Genomic DNA, 18280 nt, shown 5'->3' with positions numbered 1-18280 from the left:
TTTAATGAGATAAGGCAGGTAAGCACTTAGCACAATGATCAAGAAATGGGAACTATTATTATGATTGTTGTAAATGGACACCACTCCGTAAAGTTTAAACTTAGATTCACCAGTGTTCGAGTGATCACTGGGCCAGAAGTTGGATACTTTGGAGTCATTTTCCTAGTCCTGTGCTTTAATTCCCCTCCAGTAGAAAACACAAGGAGAAATAGATGATGTGCTCACGTCACAGCTGCCACCTGCCGTGACAGCACAAGCAGGATGCCATGTGATCAGATGTGTGCATCAGACTACACAAGAATGACCCAGTGGCCCAGGGCCGCTCAACCTGGGGACCTTAAAAAATGCCTAAGCTCTGCTCCTACAAATTCTGATTAAGTTGGTCAGGACTGGGGTCTAGGCATCAGCTGTTTTTCAAGCTTCCCAGGTGATTGAAACGTACACTCAGGTCTAAATCACTCTCCTAGCTGGGAAGGAAACAGCTGAGTTTTCTTGAAGAATCTTTTATCATATTTATTCAATTGACAAACACCAGGGGCTTGATTTATAAGACCCAGTTCTAACCTCAAGGATCCTAGAGTCGAACAGAAGAGATAACAGGTGAATAGCCAGTAGTAATACCGTGGAGACATGCCACGAAGCTGTGCACACACTTAGGAGGGGTCCAATCCAGCTCTCCAGAGAGAGCCTGTTGGTGGAGAGTGTGTTCCAGACCCAGGCAATAGTTTTAGCAAAGCTTTGGAGGAAAAAAATACAGAGAACCTTCCAGACACCCCAAGCTTGTGGCTTGAGCGCTCAGGGGAGTCAGGGGATGCCAGTCCCTGAGCAAGGGCAGGGAGGAAAGGCAGGCAATGTGTGATGTGGTAGGATCAGAGGCCTTTGGAGGAAAAGTTCATTCTTATTTCCTCTGAAGACCGTAACTTGGGCTGGTCAAGCCTAACAGAAGTCCTGCAAATTCTGATTTTTCTGTACTCACAGGGTGCACGGGTTTCTAACAATAATTGGAATATCTGAGTAATCTGAAATCTTGAGGATTTACACCAGATGGGCAAAAGGGAGTTTTAGTGAAATGCAAGGGGCATGGCCTGAGAGAGGGTTGGACTAGAAGGCAGGCAGAGCCAAGGGCACAGAGTCGCTTTCTGTTTCCTTCTCAAGCCGGGGATGTGTCCCAGCCCCTTTGCTTTCACTGCCTGATCTGGAGACACCTCAGGTGAGGTCTAGGATCAAATGACAAAAGACCTGAAAATGAAAAGCTAGATATAAGCGCTTGGTACCCTTGTCTGCAGAGCATCTGACAAAGTGAAATCATCATGTCAATGTTGTTTTTTCCAAGGCAAACACGTAAGCAGAATTGTAAGCAGCTTCATTTATTTGCGTAAATAGCTTGTAAATAAATCATTGGTAAACATTACAAAATTAAATACATTTTCAAAAGCTTGCCAGTGTACATAAAATTCACAAACATAGTTCTTTTAAAAAATAAAATATGTTCAGAGCACCCTTGATATAAAATGCCTGACCCCTGTCCTCTGACAGGGCCACCTAGAGACACCTTACAGTATGGGGGGTTTCTGTGGGGAGGCAGTGGGGACCTCCTGGAGGAAAGCAAGAGTTTCTCCTCTGACCTTTGACCCCGCCCACATCCATCTGCATTTTGATCCTTCTCCAAGGATCTGGTATAGAACTGAGAGGGGCAGGGTAGGCATCCCAGGCTCCGCTCCAAGCAAAGGGATCAGGGTGCACAATTAGGGCCAGAGTCCTCACCACACGCCACTGAGAGAAGCCAGAAATGAAATCTCCACCACGCTTCCAAACCAGCAAATGCTCCTGTATCCACTCTCTTGAGAGGAGGTGAGGCTTTCTCCCTTTTACACCTGCTCATCACTCAGCTCACCCCACCCTGGTCTGATGCTGCCCGGGGAACGGAAGTGACCAGAACTACTTCTAAGGAGGAAGAAACTTAATCTGCTCACTTCCTTATGACCTGCTTTCATGGAGAGAGAATAACACATAGTATTTGGTTGAAAGCAGAGGAAGAACTGCTACACGGCGCTTCCTTGTTCCACTGCAAAACACCCCTCAGGTAGCGTGGGCATTTCTCTAGAAATCTGAATAAACATTCAAAGAAAGGGTTCAGAAAACTTGAATAATACCACAAATGAGGCAATAAGTACATAACCTGGCAAAGCATCCGATTAACAAAATGATACAAAGTCCATAAATTAAGCCCTTGACCAACTCCACATTGTTGTAGTGTAGCTCATTAAAATAACGGATACACTGAATTCTTTCACTTTGGTGCATAAAGTGAACGTTGTAGGTCTCCAGCACTCACGCAAAGAATACCGAGTGGCCTCGTGAAAACATACGTGCCGTGACCTCCAATGAAAGGACGACCACAAGTGTATTCCATCAATGTGAAATAAAACTCACATCAACATGTTAACTTAGTTGCCTGAAGATATATACAAGCACGAGAAATTCAACTTCTGAGTCAAATGTACAACTTCAGAAAAAAGTCTAAGAAAACCATCATCCCTGTATAGTTAGGTCCTAAACATCTGGTTTCTCCAAGAAGATGCCTGGCCCAGCCCAGCCCTGTGTGTCTGCCTGGTTTGTCAATCGCCTGGTTGGGCTGAAACCAGAGTGGTGATGTCTTTGCTATTAAAATATTACACCATCAAAACCTTTAAAAACAACAACAAAAAAGTAACATTCCTGAATAAATGTCTAATAGATACCACCCCTCCCTACCCCCAAAAAAGTTGCTCATAAGGACAACTATTCTTTAATAAAAGTCTTCGTGAAGTCGAAATCCCTTCTTGGGTCTCCAGGAGAGCTCCACCTCGTCCGGAATTATACAGTCTTCTTCTGTGGGGGGCTCAGTTTCCTCATGCCTCTTACCCGGGAGAGCAGCTCCTTGATAAATTCCTAAGAGATCAGAAGAAGTTATTATGAGGGGGTCACGCTATTAAAATTTGGGTTTAAAATCTGCTTGAAGTCATTGATGTCAACTGCAGTTAACCTTAGTTGATGAGTTTAGCTGGGTGTGTTAACTCAACTGGTACAATATGGGACAATTTTAAACAAACGAAGATGCTTAACCTTCACACCATCCTGCTTTCTCACTGTTGTACTCTTTAGAGAGAAAACCAAGCTGCCTTTACTCACTGACATTAACCACTTGGCCCCTGGAGGCCTTTGTGGCTTAGATCAATGCCTCCCAACCTTCACTAAATCTTTAATCCGTGCATACAAATCGCCTGGGGAGCATGTAGACTCTGAATGAGTAGGTCTGGTTAGGGCTGAAGATTTTGCATTTCCAACTGGCTGCCGAGTGATGCCAGTGTTAGTCTCTGGACCACACCTGAAATAGCAAGACTAGGCCAGTGGTCTTCAAATTTGAGTGCACATCAGAATCACTGGTTGTGGGGGGACCTTATTATATAAACCAAAGAGTGCTGGGCCCACTCCCAGAGTTACTGACTCAGTAGGTCTGGGGTGCGGCCTGAGAATTTGCATTTCTAACTGGCTCCCAGGTGACACCTATGCTTCTGGTCTCAGGATATTCCTGAGAACCACTGGTCTAGATCACAGTAAGAGTCTCTTGACTTTATTTGACTACAAATCACAGTTTGAAAAGAAAAACAGACACGTTTACATTTACAGCCCAGTACGTACAAAAACATACCTGAAGTAAGAATTTAAAGAATGAATACTTACTATATGCCATGCACCCTATCGTTCCTATTCTGTTCTAATTTCATTTAAAAGGTAATGCTGGGGGAGACCCACTAAAATGATGTCGTGACTATTCATGGATGAAAACCCAAAGATTAAATAAAGGACAACCTAGAATGCTTCCCACTTTAAACGCTCAGCAATCTTTCATTGTTGCCTCATGTATTAAAGTTTTTGCCTACCAAATGTCACATTTATTAGATAACAATTACTTTGTCCTCCTTTTTTATATTTGTTGAAGCAAAGCTGACAGCCAGTCAGACTTTCTGATCAGCAAAGGACAGCCAGTGCACGACAGAACTGTGCACAGTAGGGGCATCCCAGAGCAAAAACACTAAGGAGGCTTCCTCGCCATCACGGCCTCTGAAAACCAGCTCTCAGACAATCTCGCCTACCAGTTACAACCCCTAGTCATAGCACCCAGACTAAATGATCCCTGTGCTTCTCTCCAGCTCTAAAACACAATATGCTTAAATAGTTAATATTTTATTAGCCACCACGATTTCTTTTTTTAATAATCTTTTTGCTATTATAAAAATAACATGCTTTTTCTAGAAAATACAAACCAGCAACAATTACTCTTCAGAATGAACCACTATTAACATATGTTCTTCTATGGAAATTATTTTTACCTAATTAAGATCATACTGTATAAATATATCTTTTTTTCACTTAGCATCATGTCAAGGCTTTTTCCCACAACATTAGTCTATTTAAAAATTAATTTTAATGGTTATACGGTCCTTTATTATATGGATGTTCTACAGTCTGCTTAATTCCTCCATCACTGGATATTTGGTTGGTTCCTGGCTTTTCAAAATTATAAATAATGCCCCAATTAACATCTTTGTGTATAAATCTCTCTCTGCAATTTGGATTATTCCCTTTGGAGAGCTATCCAGTAGTAGGTCAAAGGACATAAACATTTTAATCACCACTGTTTCTGAACTTGGACACAATGGAATACACGGGAGGTAAAATGACACCCTATTTTAGTTTTCTGAACACTACTTTTATCTAATTTAAGAACTTTCTAGGATGAAATAATGTCAAATTTCCCCACTTGTATTTTCCCCACTTATATTCAATTTTCATTTTGTAAAGTTAAATGCATTTCCTGTTGCCCCCTTTACCATGTGGTTTAAACAATACATAGGATACTGAGCATACAGTTTTAATTTCATTGTTTTTGCAATCTGTTACTCAAATGACTGCTGTGAAAATTTCAGCACTGAAGTGTAGTTTTCCTTTCCCTTTTTTTTTTTGAAGCAAAGGTCAAAATCACAAACCTTATCATTTATCTTAACTCTGGTCATATTTCTGCACTATTTTAATAACATGTTTTTCATAAAGACCATTATAAAAATAAAGACTAAAATCACATAAGGAATAATGTACCCTAAACTACAGACCTTTCTTCTTCAAGAGAAAAGCGATTTGGTAATTTAAATCAAATTCAAATTTTCTCCAAAAATTGGTCATGCATAAATCTCAGCGATTAAAAAGTTTAAATAATGCATCTTATATTTATGATATATTGACATTAATGAAAAACTCTAATTTTAAGTTTTATATTAATGCAATTTATATGTCTATAACTTAATATAACTGTATTGTACATATTTTAAACCATTCAATAAATTTGCATAATGAGATGCTCAGTTAAGTTAAAAAATAGCAAGACGAATATTGATTCTTCAGAGAGAAACTTGATAACACCACTTGCACAGAAGGATTCTGTTGATCACAGATGATTCTCAAAGAAGATTCAAGGATCTCTAATCAAAAATAATGGGCTTCCCTGGTGGCGCAGTGGTTGAGAGTCCGCCTGCCGATGCAGGGCACGCGGGTTCGTGCCCCGGTCCGGGAAGATCCCACATGCCGCGGAGCGGCTGGGCCCGTGAGCCATGGCCGCTGAGCCTGCGCGTCCGGAGCCTGTGCTCCGCAACGGGAGAGGCCACAACAGTGAGAGGCCCGCGTACCGCAAAAAAAAAAAAAAAATATATTGACTGATGGGTCTTGGCTTATATTACTCAAAAATACTTTATATAAGTAACAACATATCTCATTCACTTCCAAAACAGATCACTTGGACTTGGGTTGGGGACACTACTTTAGTCAAAGAAGGACTGCCCCTTTGAAGAAATGACTTCTGAGTTGAAACTTGAATTAATAAAGAGAGCCAGCTTGAAGAAGATCTGGGGTCTGGGTCATGGCATGTGGGCAGAGTTACTGCAGAGAAACAAGCAAGGAAGTGGGTGTGCCTGGTACAGAAAGGCCAAGGTGAGCATGATGGGCGCCATGCTGGAGGTGCGAGGGCTAGCTCACCAGGGCCTTGTAGGCCACAGTAAGGCCACGAGGGAGTATCCTCGGTGTAATGGAAGACCACTGGAGGCTTTAAGTAGAGAAGCAACATCGTCTGGTTTAGGGTTTTAAAAGATCCCTTTGGCTGCTATGTGGAGAATGAGTTTTATGAAGACAAGAGTGAAAGAGAGATCGGTTTGGAGCTGTTGCAATGGTCCAGGCAAGGGATGCCAGTGGCTTAGAATAAGTCCATGGAAGCCAAAATGGAAATAAATGGGTAGATCTGAGATCCATTTCAGAGGCAGAACCCAGACCTTGCTGCTGGACTGAGAGCGGGAGTAGGTGCAGGGAACAGGCACAGGAACAAAGGAAATGAAGGTCACTGATCCTTAGCAGAACACTGGCAGAGGGTGGTGATGATTACTGAGATGGGGGTAACTGGAGGAAGAAAACAACAAGTTTACAGACTTGAGTTGCCTAGTAGGTACCTGAGGGTAAGTGTCAAGAAGTCAGACAAATGTAACTTCGGGTCTCAGCTCATGGCTGAAGACATAAATATGGCATCACCAGCATCTAGATCAGTGGCTTTCACCTAAAAACAAAAAAAAAACCCTAAAAATCTCTATGTGATCTATCCACGGTTATAGCAACCTAGTACACAGAGATGCAAGAAGGAAACAAAAGTTTTCTGTAAAAACATAACTTTTACTACATGTGAGATATTTTCTATTCTATTTCATCTTTTGAAAAAACTACAGGTCAAGACCACCTAATGGTTACCACCCACAGTTTGTAAACACAATGATCTAGACCCAGGCTATTCAATACAGCAGCCCCTAACCACAGGTGGCTATTTCAATTTAAACTAATTAAAATAAATAAAAATTAAAATTCACTTCCTTGGTCACAGTAGCCACATTTCAAATACTCAATAACCATATACATCTAGTGGCTACCACACTGGACAATGCAGATATAGGATTTTTCCATCATCTCGGAAAATTCTATCGAACAGCACAAGATGACAATACTTGGAATCAAAAGCCAGCTGAGAAAACTTTGGAGGAAAGTGTACATAGAGAGGAAGAAAAGGCCAAAACCAAGGCCAGAGGCCCTCTAACAAGTGAGATCTGGCAAAAGAGTCGGAGGCGGCAAAGGACACCTTAAAAAGAAGAACCAATGAGATAGGGGAGAACTCAAGAAAGTGTGCTGTTTTAGTTTATTTTTAAAATGTTTAAAAAATTTTTTTAATTGAAGTATAGTTGATTTACAATATTGTGAAGAAAGTGTGCGGTTAAAGCCAACAGAAGGAATTGCTGATGAGAGGCTGAATCAGTCAAAGACAGAGCTATTGGATGAGGCAAGAAAGGGGCCACTGTGTCCTGGAGGAGAGAAGGTTCAGTAGAATGGTTGGGATAGAAGCTCTCAACACTAAAAGGATTCCAGGGACTTTTCTGTAAGCAGCTTTATTAAAATATAATTGTTATGCCATAAATTAGACATATTTAAAGTATAAAATTACTATGAGCATACCATCTGTACAGTGAACATAATGGACCCATCCAATGCCTCCAGCAGTTTCTTCATTTCCCTTGGCAATCCCTCCCTCCTCTCCCTATTCCTCCTACCCCAGGAAAACACTGATCTGTTTTCTGTCACTATAGATTAGTTTGCATTTTTCCTGAGTTTTCTATAAACAGAATTGTAACACTATATACTTTTTAGTCTGGCTTCTTTAGCTCAGCATAATTATTTTGAGGTTCAGTGATACTGTTGCATGTATTAATAGTTCATTTCTTTTGTACTGCCAAGTGGCATGCCACTTTCGAGAAGTATCACAACTTGTTTACCCATTCACCTGTGGATGGAAATTTGAGTTATTCCCAGTTTGGGGCTATTACAGATAAAGTTGCTAAAACATCACGTACAAGTCTTTGTATGAAATATGCTTCCATTTATTTTGGGTAAATACCTAGGAGTGGAATGGCTGGGTCATTGATCTATTTATGTGTCTGTCCTTACACCAATACCACCGTCTTGATAAGTATAGATTTTTATAAGAAGTCCTAAAATCAGGTAATGTTAATCAGCCAAATTTATTAATCTTTTTCAAAACTATTCTAGGTCCTTTAAATTTCCTTAATAATTTTAGAGTTATTTAGCTTGTAAATGCCTACCAATAAAAACCTGCTGGGTTCTCACTGAGACTGCATTAAATCTATAGATCAATTTGGAGAGAACGGACATCTTAACAATAATGAATCTTCTCACCCATGAAAATGGTATATCTCTACACCCATCTAAGTCTGGTTTAAGCAACATTTTGTGGTTTTCAGTGTACAAATATTACACATCTCCTGTCAGATTTATTCCTAAGTATTCAATATTTCATATTTATGTTATTGTGACTGGTATGCATTTATTTCAATTTTACATTGTTTGCTGCTAGTATCTAGAAATACAATAGATTTTTAAATATTTATCTTGTATCCTGCAAGCTTGCTGAACTCACTCATTAGTTCTAGTAACTTTTTTGTACACTCTATTGGATTTTCTACATAGACAATCATGTTGTCTGTGAACAAAGACAGCCTAAGTGAGTATCAGCAGAAGAGAGGATAAGTGTATTATAGTATATTAATACATAAGAATGTTATTGCTTTTTTCGGGAAAGACCATTGCCCTGCATTTGCAGTACTTGCATTCTCTTGGGATTCCAAAAAACTTGATTTGGGGAGAGAAGAGAAGCCTCGCCTAACTTCTTTGCAGTTAACACTTAATTCTTTGGGGTCCTTTACTTGGCAAGGAGAGTTGGTAAAGTGAGTAATTCACTATTTTTGGAAGATAAGCCTGGACAGTTTGAAAATGTTAAGTTTGGGCACAATTATTTAACCCTGGAACTGCACCTTAAAAGCCAGCAGAGTAATAGAATGTTCTGTTGCCCAGGAGCCCACTGAAATTTTTTTTTTTTTTTTTTTTTTGCGGTACGCGGGCCTCTCACTGCTGCGGCCTCTCCCGCTGCGGAGCACAGGCTCCGGACGCGCAGGCTCAGCGGCCATGGCTCACGGGCCCAGCCGCTCTGCGGCATGTGGGATCTTCCTGGACTGGGGCACGAACCCGCGTCCCCTGCATCAGCAGGCGGACTCTCAACCACTGCGCCACCAGGGAAGCCCGCCCACTGAAATTTATAAGGAATTCCAGAAGACACTTGAGTGTGGGCAGGTCTGCTAAGACAGTATAGTCGCAGGACCTGGGAGGCCTGGCGACCCTTTCAGGTTTCCTATGAGGTGAAGACTTGTCATAATGACACTAAGATATTGGCCTTTTTTACCATTCTCAAATAAACAGAGGATTTTCTAACGAGTGGAAAGCAGATCCCCATGAGAATCTAGATGTCTTACTAAAGAGATCCATGTCGGTTTCTAATGTATTCATGAATTATAATAAAGATGACTATACACACTTTTTAAAATGTTACTGCACAGGAATGCAATAAAAATGAATAAACTAGAGCCTCCTGTATCAACATGGACAAATCTCACAAATCTCACGTTGGGCACAATAAGCAGGCTGAGAAAACTTGCAAAGTATCATTTATATAGTTAAAAAGCATGGAAGATAATTCATGTGCACACTTGTCACTCCTACTTGGTTGCAAGGATCCAACTCCTCTTTGTTTTCCTAGCGTGGAGCTTAATATACAGGAGGTGCTCAGCAAAGGTTTGCAAAGTAAAGAAATGTGTGTATGAAGCAATTAATTCATACAGCTGAGGCATTAAAGTGAAGTAGCAGAGAGAGGCAACCCAAGAATCTTTGTATATCAATGGGGGAGGGTGGAATTGTACAAAGTATCAACTGGCTCCAGCTACCATGGAGGAAGGTTCTAGAGGGTCTCCTTTCAGCCCTGGAACATTAGGCCACCTGGGAGAGTTAGGGAAAAGGAGAAGCACTTGGAGAAGAGCGGAGCCTAGGATGCTGGGGGTGGAGGGGTCAGGGAGGCATGTGCGCGCGCACACACGTACAGAAGAGATCAAAGAAGCAACAGAAAGAAAAGAAACATTTCCAGTGACCCTGGAAACCTGACTTTATATGACATGCAGCCACCTGATTTACAGAGAGACTCCTAAGAGAGAAAGAAGCCAAAGTACACTTCTGAAGGGATCTGGCAGCATCATGAGAACACAAGGTCCCTCCTCGCTCTGGAGTTTTGGCCGTGTGGCGCTGGCACAGGGCATGGCCTCGCAGTGGCCACACTCTCTCTGAGCTCTTGTCCCGGATCCCTCCTGGGTCCCGTGGCTTTCAGCTGCCACCCCCTCCTGCCTGCTGGGGTCTGCGCCAGAGGCGGCAGATGGATGCGCATTTTGTAATTAACACCACAGGCAGGCGTCTGGGACCCTTCCCTAGTCGCTCAAAGTGAAGTGATTCATCCATTACACTCAGTGATGACACTGCTCTGCTTTAAGGAAGGTGGGTCCAACGGAAAGGGGGAAAAGGAGAAACCAGGGTATCACTGCAAGTCGCTGCTCTGTGCATGATTTAACTGCACTCATGTTCTTTCAAGCATTTCAAGTCATTGGAAAAGATAAACAAGATAAATGGATATTATGCGGTAGCCCTTTGATTGGAAGTATTTCCTGACAAAAGGACTTTCCAAAGAAATGCTTAAAACCGCAGCTCGGTGAATGGTGCCACCAACCACAGTGATCGTGTAGATCATGCAAGCTCCGAACAAGGGCACCCAGCAGAATGCTGGATGCTCTACCTACTTGCCAGAAAAATACCACCCGCCCCTTACACGGAGTACCAACCGGGGTGAGGAGAAACAGCAGGGGATGGTTCTGAAGCGTGGGATCCATGGGAGTCAGCGACTTCCCCGTGTGCTGCCTCCTCTTTGTCACCCCAATCAATGCACTAGTCATTTCCTAAAAATGCACGTTCACAGGCCCATCTGCCCCAGGTCCTGAGCCTCACTGCCAAACGACGGCAAATCAAGTCACCTCGCGCACGTTCTACATAGCTACCTGACGCTTCTTTCCAAAAGCCTGACATCCAACAGATGACATGGGAATGGGGGAAGTAGTGATCGGGTGGAGAAAGAAGAATTTCTTTTTTTTTAAATTGAGATGTAATTGACATATAGCATTATACTAGTTTCAAGAGTATGATGCAATGATTCAACATATGTAAATACTGCGAAATAATCATGACGGTAAGTCTAGTTAACATCCATCACCACAAAGAGTTACAATTTTTTTCTTACGCTGAACACTTTTAAGATCTACTCTCTTACCAGCTTTCAAACATACAATACAGTATTGTGAACCAGAGTCACCAGGCTCTATGAGAAGAATTTCTAGATCCAACAAAGATTAGATACGTGAGAACAATGGAAGGGTAGGTAGTACGCACCTCTTTTCAAACGTGTTAGCAACACCTGAAAACTGTTCCAAATGGCAAAATGTCCTCACCCGAAGAACTGGCTAAGCATTTAAAAATCACACTGTAAACTTTCATTGGCTTGGATATCGGGGTCACACAGGAGGCCAAAAGGGGCACGCAGTGAATCAGCCCTGAGGAACACAGCTTCGGGGGCGACCCCATCCCTGTGTGATGCTGGGATTTGCTCCCCGCAGCCACTGGCATTATTCAGTACCACGAGTGCCATCATCACTCATCACTGAAATACTTCACTTCCCCTGCTTTCTTGGAGGGAGGGGGGAGGGTTTATCTTTAGAGAGGTTCGTTTGCTGACAGGGCACACCAGAACTGATCCTGTTTCTCATTAACTGAAAAGAGGTTTATGAATCTGCTCTGGGTGAGCGTTTGTGCCTGCTGTGCTTATAATGACTTCTGCCAACATGAATTCCTGAAGGTCTTAACAGCATCCTGGTTTCCCCACCTTCAACTTAAAACCGCTGACACTATTCTGTCTATTTATTTTCTTGACTATCCACTATTAAAGATTAATTTGTTCTGCTGGTGACAGCAGTCCCATTAATCTATTCTAGAGATTCAGACCACTGCTCTTAGATTAATTTATTTTGTACCCAAATTCTAACCCTGGTTTATATGCAGCAGAACAGTTCATTTGCCCTCACCAGATTCAACCTTACTGGCATTTAATTCTTCCTTCACTTACTAATGGGTTTCTCACAATCCGTACACTTGCAATTCCCTCAACGTAAGGTCCACGTAAGTAATCCAACCACAGTAAATTATCAATGGAGTAAATTCAGCAAAATTATAATCTCCCACTTTATAATCACTAAACAAACTACTTTCATCAGGGGTCCCATTATCAGTGAAGAACAATACTATTTACTACAAATACATGAATCTTGTCTAAATGAAAGAACCCCATTTCTAAACTGTTTGAGACTTGCTTCTTTGATTGTGACTCCCTTTGCTAAAGATATAGAAATCCAAAAGTCATGTGTCAACTTGTCTTTAACTCATATTTCTTTCTTCTGTCCGTTTAAGTCTAAACACAAAAGAATGTAAAGCTGTTTTTAATATAGGGTTGATCAGCTTTTAAAACATGATCATTCATTCTGAATTTAATGGAAAAAGAAAAGGCCATAAAATCACAATCAATCACTGGAAAATGCCAACCATTTGAAGGTCCACTGCCCTTTAAAGCCTGTACCTCCTCCACCAAGTCTTTTATAAAATAACAATCATTAATTTCTTGCGGGGGGAGGTCGGAGGGGGAAAGCCTCCCAAAGGCAAGATGCATGTGGCTCTTCCTATAGTGGCATCTCTTTCTTCTTTCCTGATGTTTCCTTGCAATTACTCTTCTCATCATCATTATCACTATTCTCATGGTCATCCTGCTTCTAAGAGTGTAGTAAAGAATTTAACCTTGCCCTACAGGAAGTCTGGTCTTTGCCCTAGAATCCCAGTGGCAAGCTCTAAATCCTTGAAATGCCTCCCTGATAAAAGTGCCTTTGTTTACCCGGGGACCTTGGGCCATGCAAGAGAGTCTAACAGTGTGATTTCGGGGGCGGGGGGACGACACACTTCAGGTCATGTGGTATCAGCACTATATCCCCAGGGTCTGGAGACTGAGGTTAGCTACATGCACAGTCAACCATGTCTACGCGTCCAGGTCCCAATAAAAACACTGGACTCCCAGGCTCAGGTGAGCTTCCCTCATTGGCTACTCTGTACATAACACACACATCACAGCTGAGGGAATCAACACTGTCCATGACACCACTGGGAGAGAACAGCCTGAGGCTCTGCATTTGAATTTCCTGGATTCTGTCCCACATCTCTCTCCCCTTGCTGATTTTAATCTGTAGCCTTCCACTGTAATAAAACTTAACTGTGAGTATGACAACTTTAAGTGAGTTCTGTGGGTCCTTCTAGCAAATTGGCAAACATGAGTATGGTTTGGGGACCTTGGAACTTGCAATTGGTGTCAGAAGTGAGGATGGTCTTGGGGACCATTCCCTAACACTGCAGAGTGCTGAATTAGACCAGGAAATAAATGCAGTTTTGCTCCATGATTACATGTCTTTGGCAAGCTTTCCTAATATTTCAGGGTTGATTTTCCTCAATAAAGACAGAATCAGAATCAGATTTATAAATACTCCAAAGTAGAGCTTGTGCTCACCTAGTAAGAATTAAGAGACAGAGCACAGGATGTCGACTCAAAATGTGTCCAAATGCCAGCTCCAGCACATCCCGGCTCTTTTCCCCTGGTCAGAGGAGGCCTAATGAACGTGTGTGAGCAACTGACATACTGGGACTAAAATCCTTTGGGCCACAGGTGAAGCTTCCCATGTTTCTGGCTAATAAATCCCAACTCTTTATTATGTACCTGTCTAATTACACTAAGACATAATTAGGCTCTCATCGCCAATGGCTCCAACCACTAGAATATCATTCTCATTGATTTGGGTCTTTCTTTGTAATTTCCCAATTCTCACTTTTCAGAAACATCGTTCTGATGGTGACAGCTTTCAAAGGGTAGATTTCCCTGCATGTAGCCTGCCTCTTCTGCTTTTTCTAGCAGAGTACAGATCCCCTAAAGTCACTCTCCATTAAGCAACTGGTTCCTAACTTAGAGAACCATGGGATAAGCTGACACCCTGGCATTTCTGTCCTTTTATCCCTATTGTAATATTCTTTGAGCATTGAAATTCTCACCATAGTTGGCTGTGTCCTTCTAAGAGATTGTTTTTAACAATCACATATTCACTACCCTAAGTCCCTAGATTAGTTACGGGCACGCAGATTTCAATAAACATTTGTTGAGCAAATGAATAAAGAGAACATAGCAAAATGCCAAGCCATGCCTTCTCCAGTCACTCACCCAGCCTCTCCCAGTTTATATTTTCTCTCTGCTGCAGTCGGCTCAGTGATCAGGGGCTGGGAGTGCTTCCATGTACACATAAACTGAACAATGTTTTAAACGACAGGTTAAGATGTTAAATGGAAAAAAAAAAGATGTTAAATGGATAGAGGACTGACGTGAGTAGTATGAGTTGACAATGGCTATCACCAAAGCCTGTCAGAAAAGTAAGATGCAGTCACTGTGACACCAAAGCAAAGAAGGAGAATCTGCCTTCCTACCACCAACGCAGGACGAACAACAGAGCAGGCCGGCCTTTTTGAAAGCTCTGGTCAATTCCTATGTGCAAACAATAATTAGACATCCTTCTTCTGTACCGTCACATGGCATGACATTTCCATGACCCAGCTGACTACTGGGATTCAAAGATGCCTTTCACCACCTACTCACAGACTGAGTCATCCTGAGTGAACCCCTGATGCATATCAACTTACAGGCTTTGATCGCTAAGATGATAGGTAGTGCCTCGACCTCCATATAACAGAAAGGAAATAAATCAGAAGGAAAACTCTGATGTTTATCAGAGAGCAATGGCACAGCCACCTTTAACTATAAAAAGAGGCTTCTAGAAGTCCACAGATAGAACTGGCAACTCCCTTAACAGATGGTAAGAGAGAGGCCCTCAAGCCCATACTACATGCATTTTTCTGTCCACCATCCCAGTACAATGGAAGCGCTCCTCCGTGATCCTGAGATTTGGAAACCATGCGAAGTAAGAGTGAGAAATAAGAAAAGAAGCTCCTCTCTAGCCTGGCTAGCTGGCCTCGACATCCTTCTCCCTGATTTCTACAATGTCCACTAGGATCCTTCAAATCCAAGTAATAACCAAAACAAAATTACTCCTTTTCTACCTTTAGAAGAAACATCCTTCTTCTACCTTTAAATCAGCTCTATTTTAATATCAACTACATCAGAAATGGCATTTGCTCAAGGGGAAAAAATTAAAACACCATTCTTACTAGTTAATCACTAATCTGTTAAGTGTGGTGACCACAATTATACTGCTGTGTTTTCTAAAGGGTCTAAGTCAGGAAAGATTTAAATGTCAAGGGTCCACAGTTTGGAATATGAATCAACATGGGGACACATGAGTCCCTTTCTTATTAGCCAGGGACCCACACAGGATGAAACCATGGAGCCACAGTCTGTGACAGAAAGTGGCATGCCAAAACAATATCACTTCTGTGAAATCAGCAGCTTCTTTAAAGTCTGCTCTTCAAACTGAATATCATTATCAGTGAATTTGGGCATTTTCGTATTTAATATGTAATGGAGTAGCACGGCCTTATATGGAACCAGATTCAACTAGCATGTGTCAAGCTCCATGTTATTTGCTTTCCTATGTACCCTGACTTCTCCACTTATTTACTATGTCACCTGACGCAAATTATGCAGCCTTCTGTGTCTCACATTCTCTAGCTGACGATCATAGTGCCAACCTCACAGCTCCGTTGCGAAGGTGAAAGGAGTTAATACATGTGATTAGATCAGTGCCTGGCATGTGCTCAGTAATGACTGAGCTGTTATTATCATTGTTGTTGTTGTTATGGCTAAGAGAATTATCATTGCAAACAGCCCTTACTAAAACCCAGGGAGGTGGTTATGATTCCCTCCATTTTTATAAAGGAGGAAATGGAGGCTCCGAGAGGTTGAGAAAATTGCTTAAAGTCACACACGTTTGCTGCCGGTGCTGGTGTAAGACTCTTGATTCAAAGCCCAGCCTTCTTTCCACCCCTCACTCCCCACCCCAGCCTCTGCAATGAGACTATAAATAGACGTGTCTGATTCCGCAAGGATGGCTTCCTTACATTTCTAACTTCAAAGTGGCATAATAATTGTATGTAAAATTCTTTTGATCAAAAAAATAGCACCTCCAGAGAAGACGACTTGAAAAGGAACATCATTAATTTGTTAGGCATTTAGCTGAGATAAGACAAAGTCCTTTAATGTCCTAAAGGTCTTGCCGAGTCAAGCAGCTTAGGAAGACTGGCAGGATAGAAAGAAAGAGCACAAGATCAGGTGTCAGAAACTCGGGGATGAGTCCTGGCCTCTCTGCTCACTGCTATGAGGTCTTAGACAAGGTACGCGAGTTCTCTACTTCAAGTGACGGTTGTGAGATTAAATAAGATAACGCTTGTTCCCGCAATCTGAACTCTAGAGCTCTGGGGAAACACAAGCTATTATGTCTATCATCACAATCCAGGGGCCAGTAAAATCTGTTTCTTATGCACGTAAGCTCAAAGGCAAAACTACCCAAACTTTTCTGAAACGATTCTTTAATAGATCAATGAGCTTGACTGAAATTCCCCAGCATTTGACACCATTTCCATTCCTAGAAACCATGAGCTAAACAAGGAACACGAGAGGCTCACTCGTAAATTCCAGCGCTTTTTTCTTCTTTCTCCCTTTGGAACTCTGAGAGCATTCAAATACCATATCCTTTCATCTCATAAGCCTCCTTACAGAGACCGGATGAGGAACGCTTTTGTTCCAGGAGGACAAGACCTTGCATTTCATCTAACTGTTGTGAATGAGTGTAAATATTTTTCTCCCTAGACACTGCAAAACCTCGAGGGAGAGGGGGACTCATGCATATCCAACCTTTCTCACCTAAACACCAAAACATGAACTTCTCCACCCAGAAGAACTGAAGAAAAAGGGAATGATAAAGTGAGTAAATGGCACGTCTATACCCCCCAGTCCGGATCTACTCTCAGCAGCAATCCCCTACCCCCTCATCACGTGTTAATTCATCAGCATAATCCATCACTTTTCCTGACTACAGTCCCATTAAGCTTGTCTAACCCTTCACAACAATTTGCTACTGCTCTCCAAATGGCTAATTGTTTTCACTCTTACATTAACTTCCCAACTAACTATAAATAAAGGAGTTCTAGTCCCCAAATAATTAAATGGTGAGGTCTTCTGCCACCTTCCCATCCTTACTTCCAAAAAGGCTGAAACCGGATGATCAACCCTCAGATAGGAGTTAACAGGATCAAACTCTTAAAAAAAAAAAAAAAAAAAACTCCAGAAAAAAAGATGTCCAGATAGTGACAGTATGAGGAACCCCCCTGTTCCATATACACACACACTGAAAAAAATCTGATTTGCAACCTGGTCACTCACTCCATGGTGAGACCCACCAATGGACAAGCTGTGCTCACACAGATTCCAATCAGTGTACTGGGTCCTAACATTCAAACATGGGTACACTCCCCAGAATCACTAAAGACAGACAAAAACAGACAGAAAAAAAGGTGATTCTGAGAAAATGCAGAGGGCAGAATAATCTTGAGAACAAAAACAAAGAAAATAAAACATTTGACTGATATTCTCAAAGGAAAAGAAAAGAAACGAGTGCATCCATAATATAAGAAGAAATACTAAAATGAAATAGTAGACAATGATTTAAAAAAAGAGTTCTTAGATATTAAAAATAAGATAGCTGAAACTTTTAAATATCAGTAAAATGGCTAGAAGATAAAGTCAGGGAAATCTTTCAGAAAGTAGAACAAAAGATCAAGGAAATGAAAAACAGAAGGGAAAAGATAAGAAATTAGAGGTCCGATCCAGAAGGTAAAACATCTAAATAACAGGAGAGCCAAAAATATAGAATACTGAGGGGAAAAGTAATAAATGATAAAAGGCAAGCTTTGAAGAACTGAAAGGCATAAATCTTCAGACTGAAAGAGTTTACAAGGGTGGGAGGAATTGGGAAATTGGGATTGACACATATACACTATTGATACTATGTATAAAATAGACAACTAATGAGAACATATTGTGTTGCACAGGGAACTCTATTTAATGCACTGTGGTGACCTAAACAGGAAGGAAGTACAAAAGAGAGGGGATATATGTATACATATAGCT

The 18280-nt window shown here is 41.6% G+C and overlaps 1 protein-coding gene across 2 annotated transcripts in view; it reads right to left on the bottom strand.

The window, feature by feature from the left end:
- Window positions 1-455: 455 nt before the first annotated feature.
- PPP1R14C (protein phosphatase 1 regulatory inhibitor subunit 14C) overlaps window positions 456-18280 on the bottom strand; it is an 87453-nt gene continuing 69628 nt past the window's right edge. Inside the window, exons 4-5 of one of the 2 annotated variants that reach the window (XM_089922135.1) lie at window positions 6534-6637; window positions 2849-2931 (exon numbers count right to left, since the gene is read on the bottom strand). In XM_089922135.1, the coding sequence (XP_089778261.1) occupies window positions 6578-6637 (60 nt within the window). In that variant the 3' untranslated portion in view covers window positions 2849-2931; window positions 6534-6577. Of the gene's footprint in view, window positions 2932-6533; window positions 6638-18280 lie in introns of both variants that reach the window. The other variant, XM_022559138.2, reaches the window with a different exon arrangement.

This window comes from Delphinapterus leucas, chromosome 12, assembly GCF_059928025.1.
Source record: "Delphinapterus leucas isolate spDelLeu-1000000601 "Yukka" chromosome 12, BTC_Dleu_Yukka2, whole genome shotgun sequence".
Lineage (NCBI taxonomy): Eukaryota > Metazoa > Chordata > Mammalia > Artiodactyla > Monodontidae > Delphinapterus > Delphinapterus leucas.
This window is presented reverse-complemented; position numbering and strand designations above follow the sequence as displayed.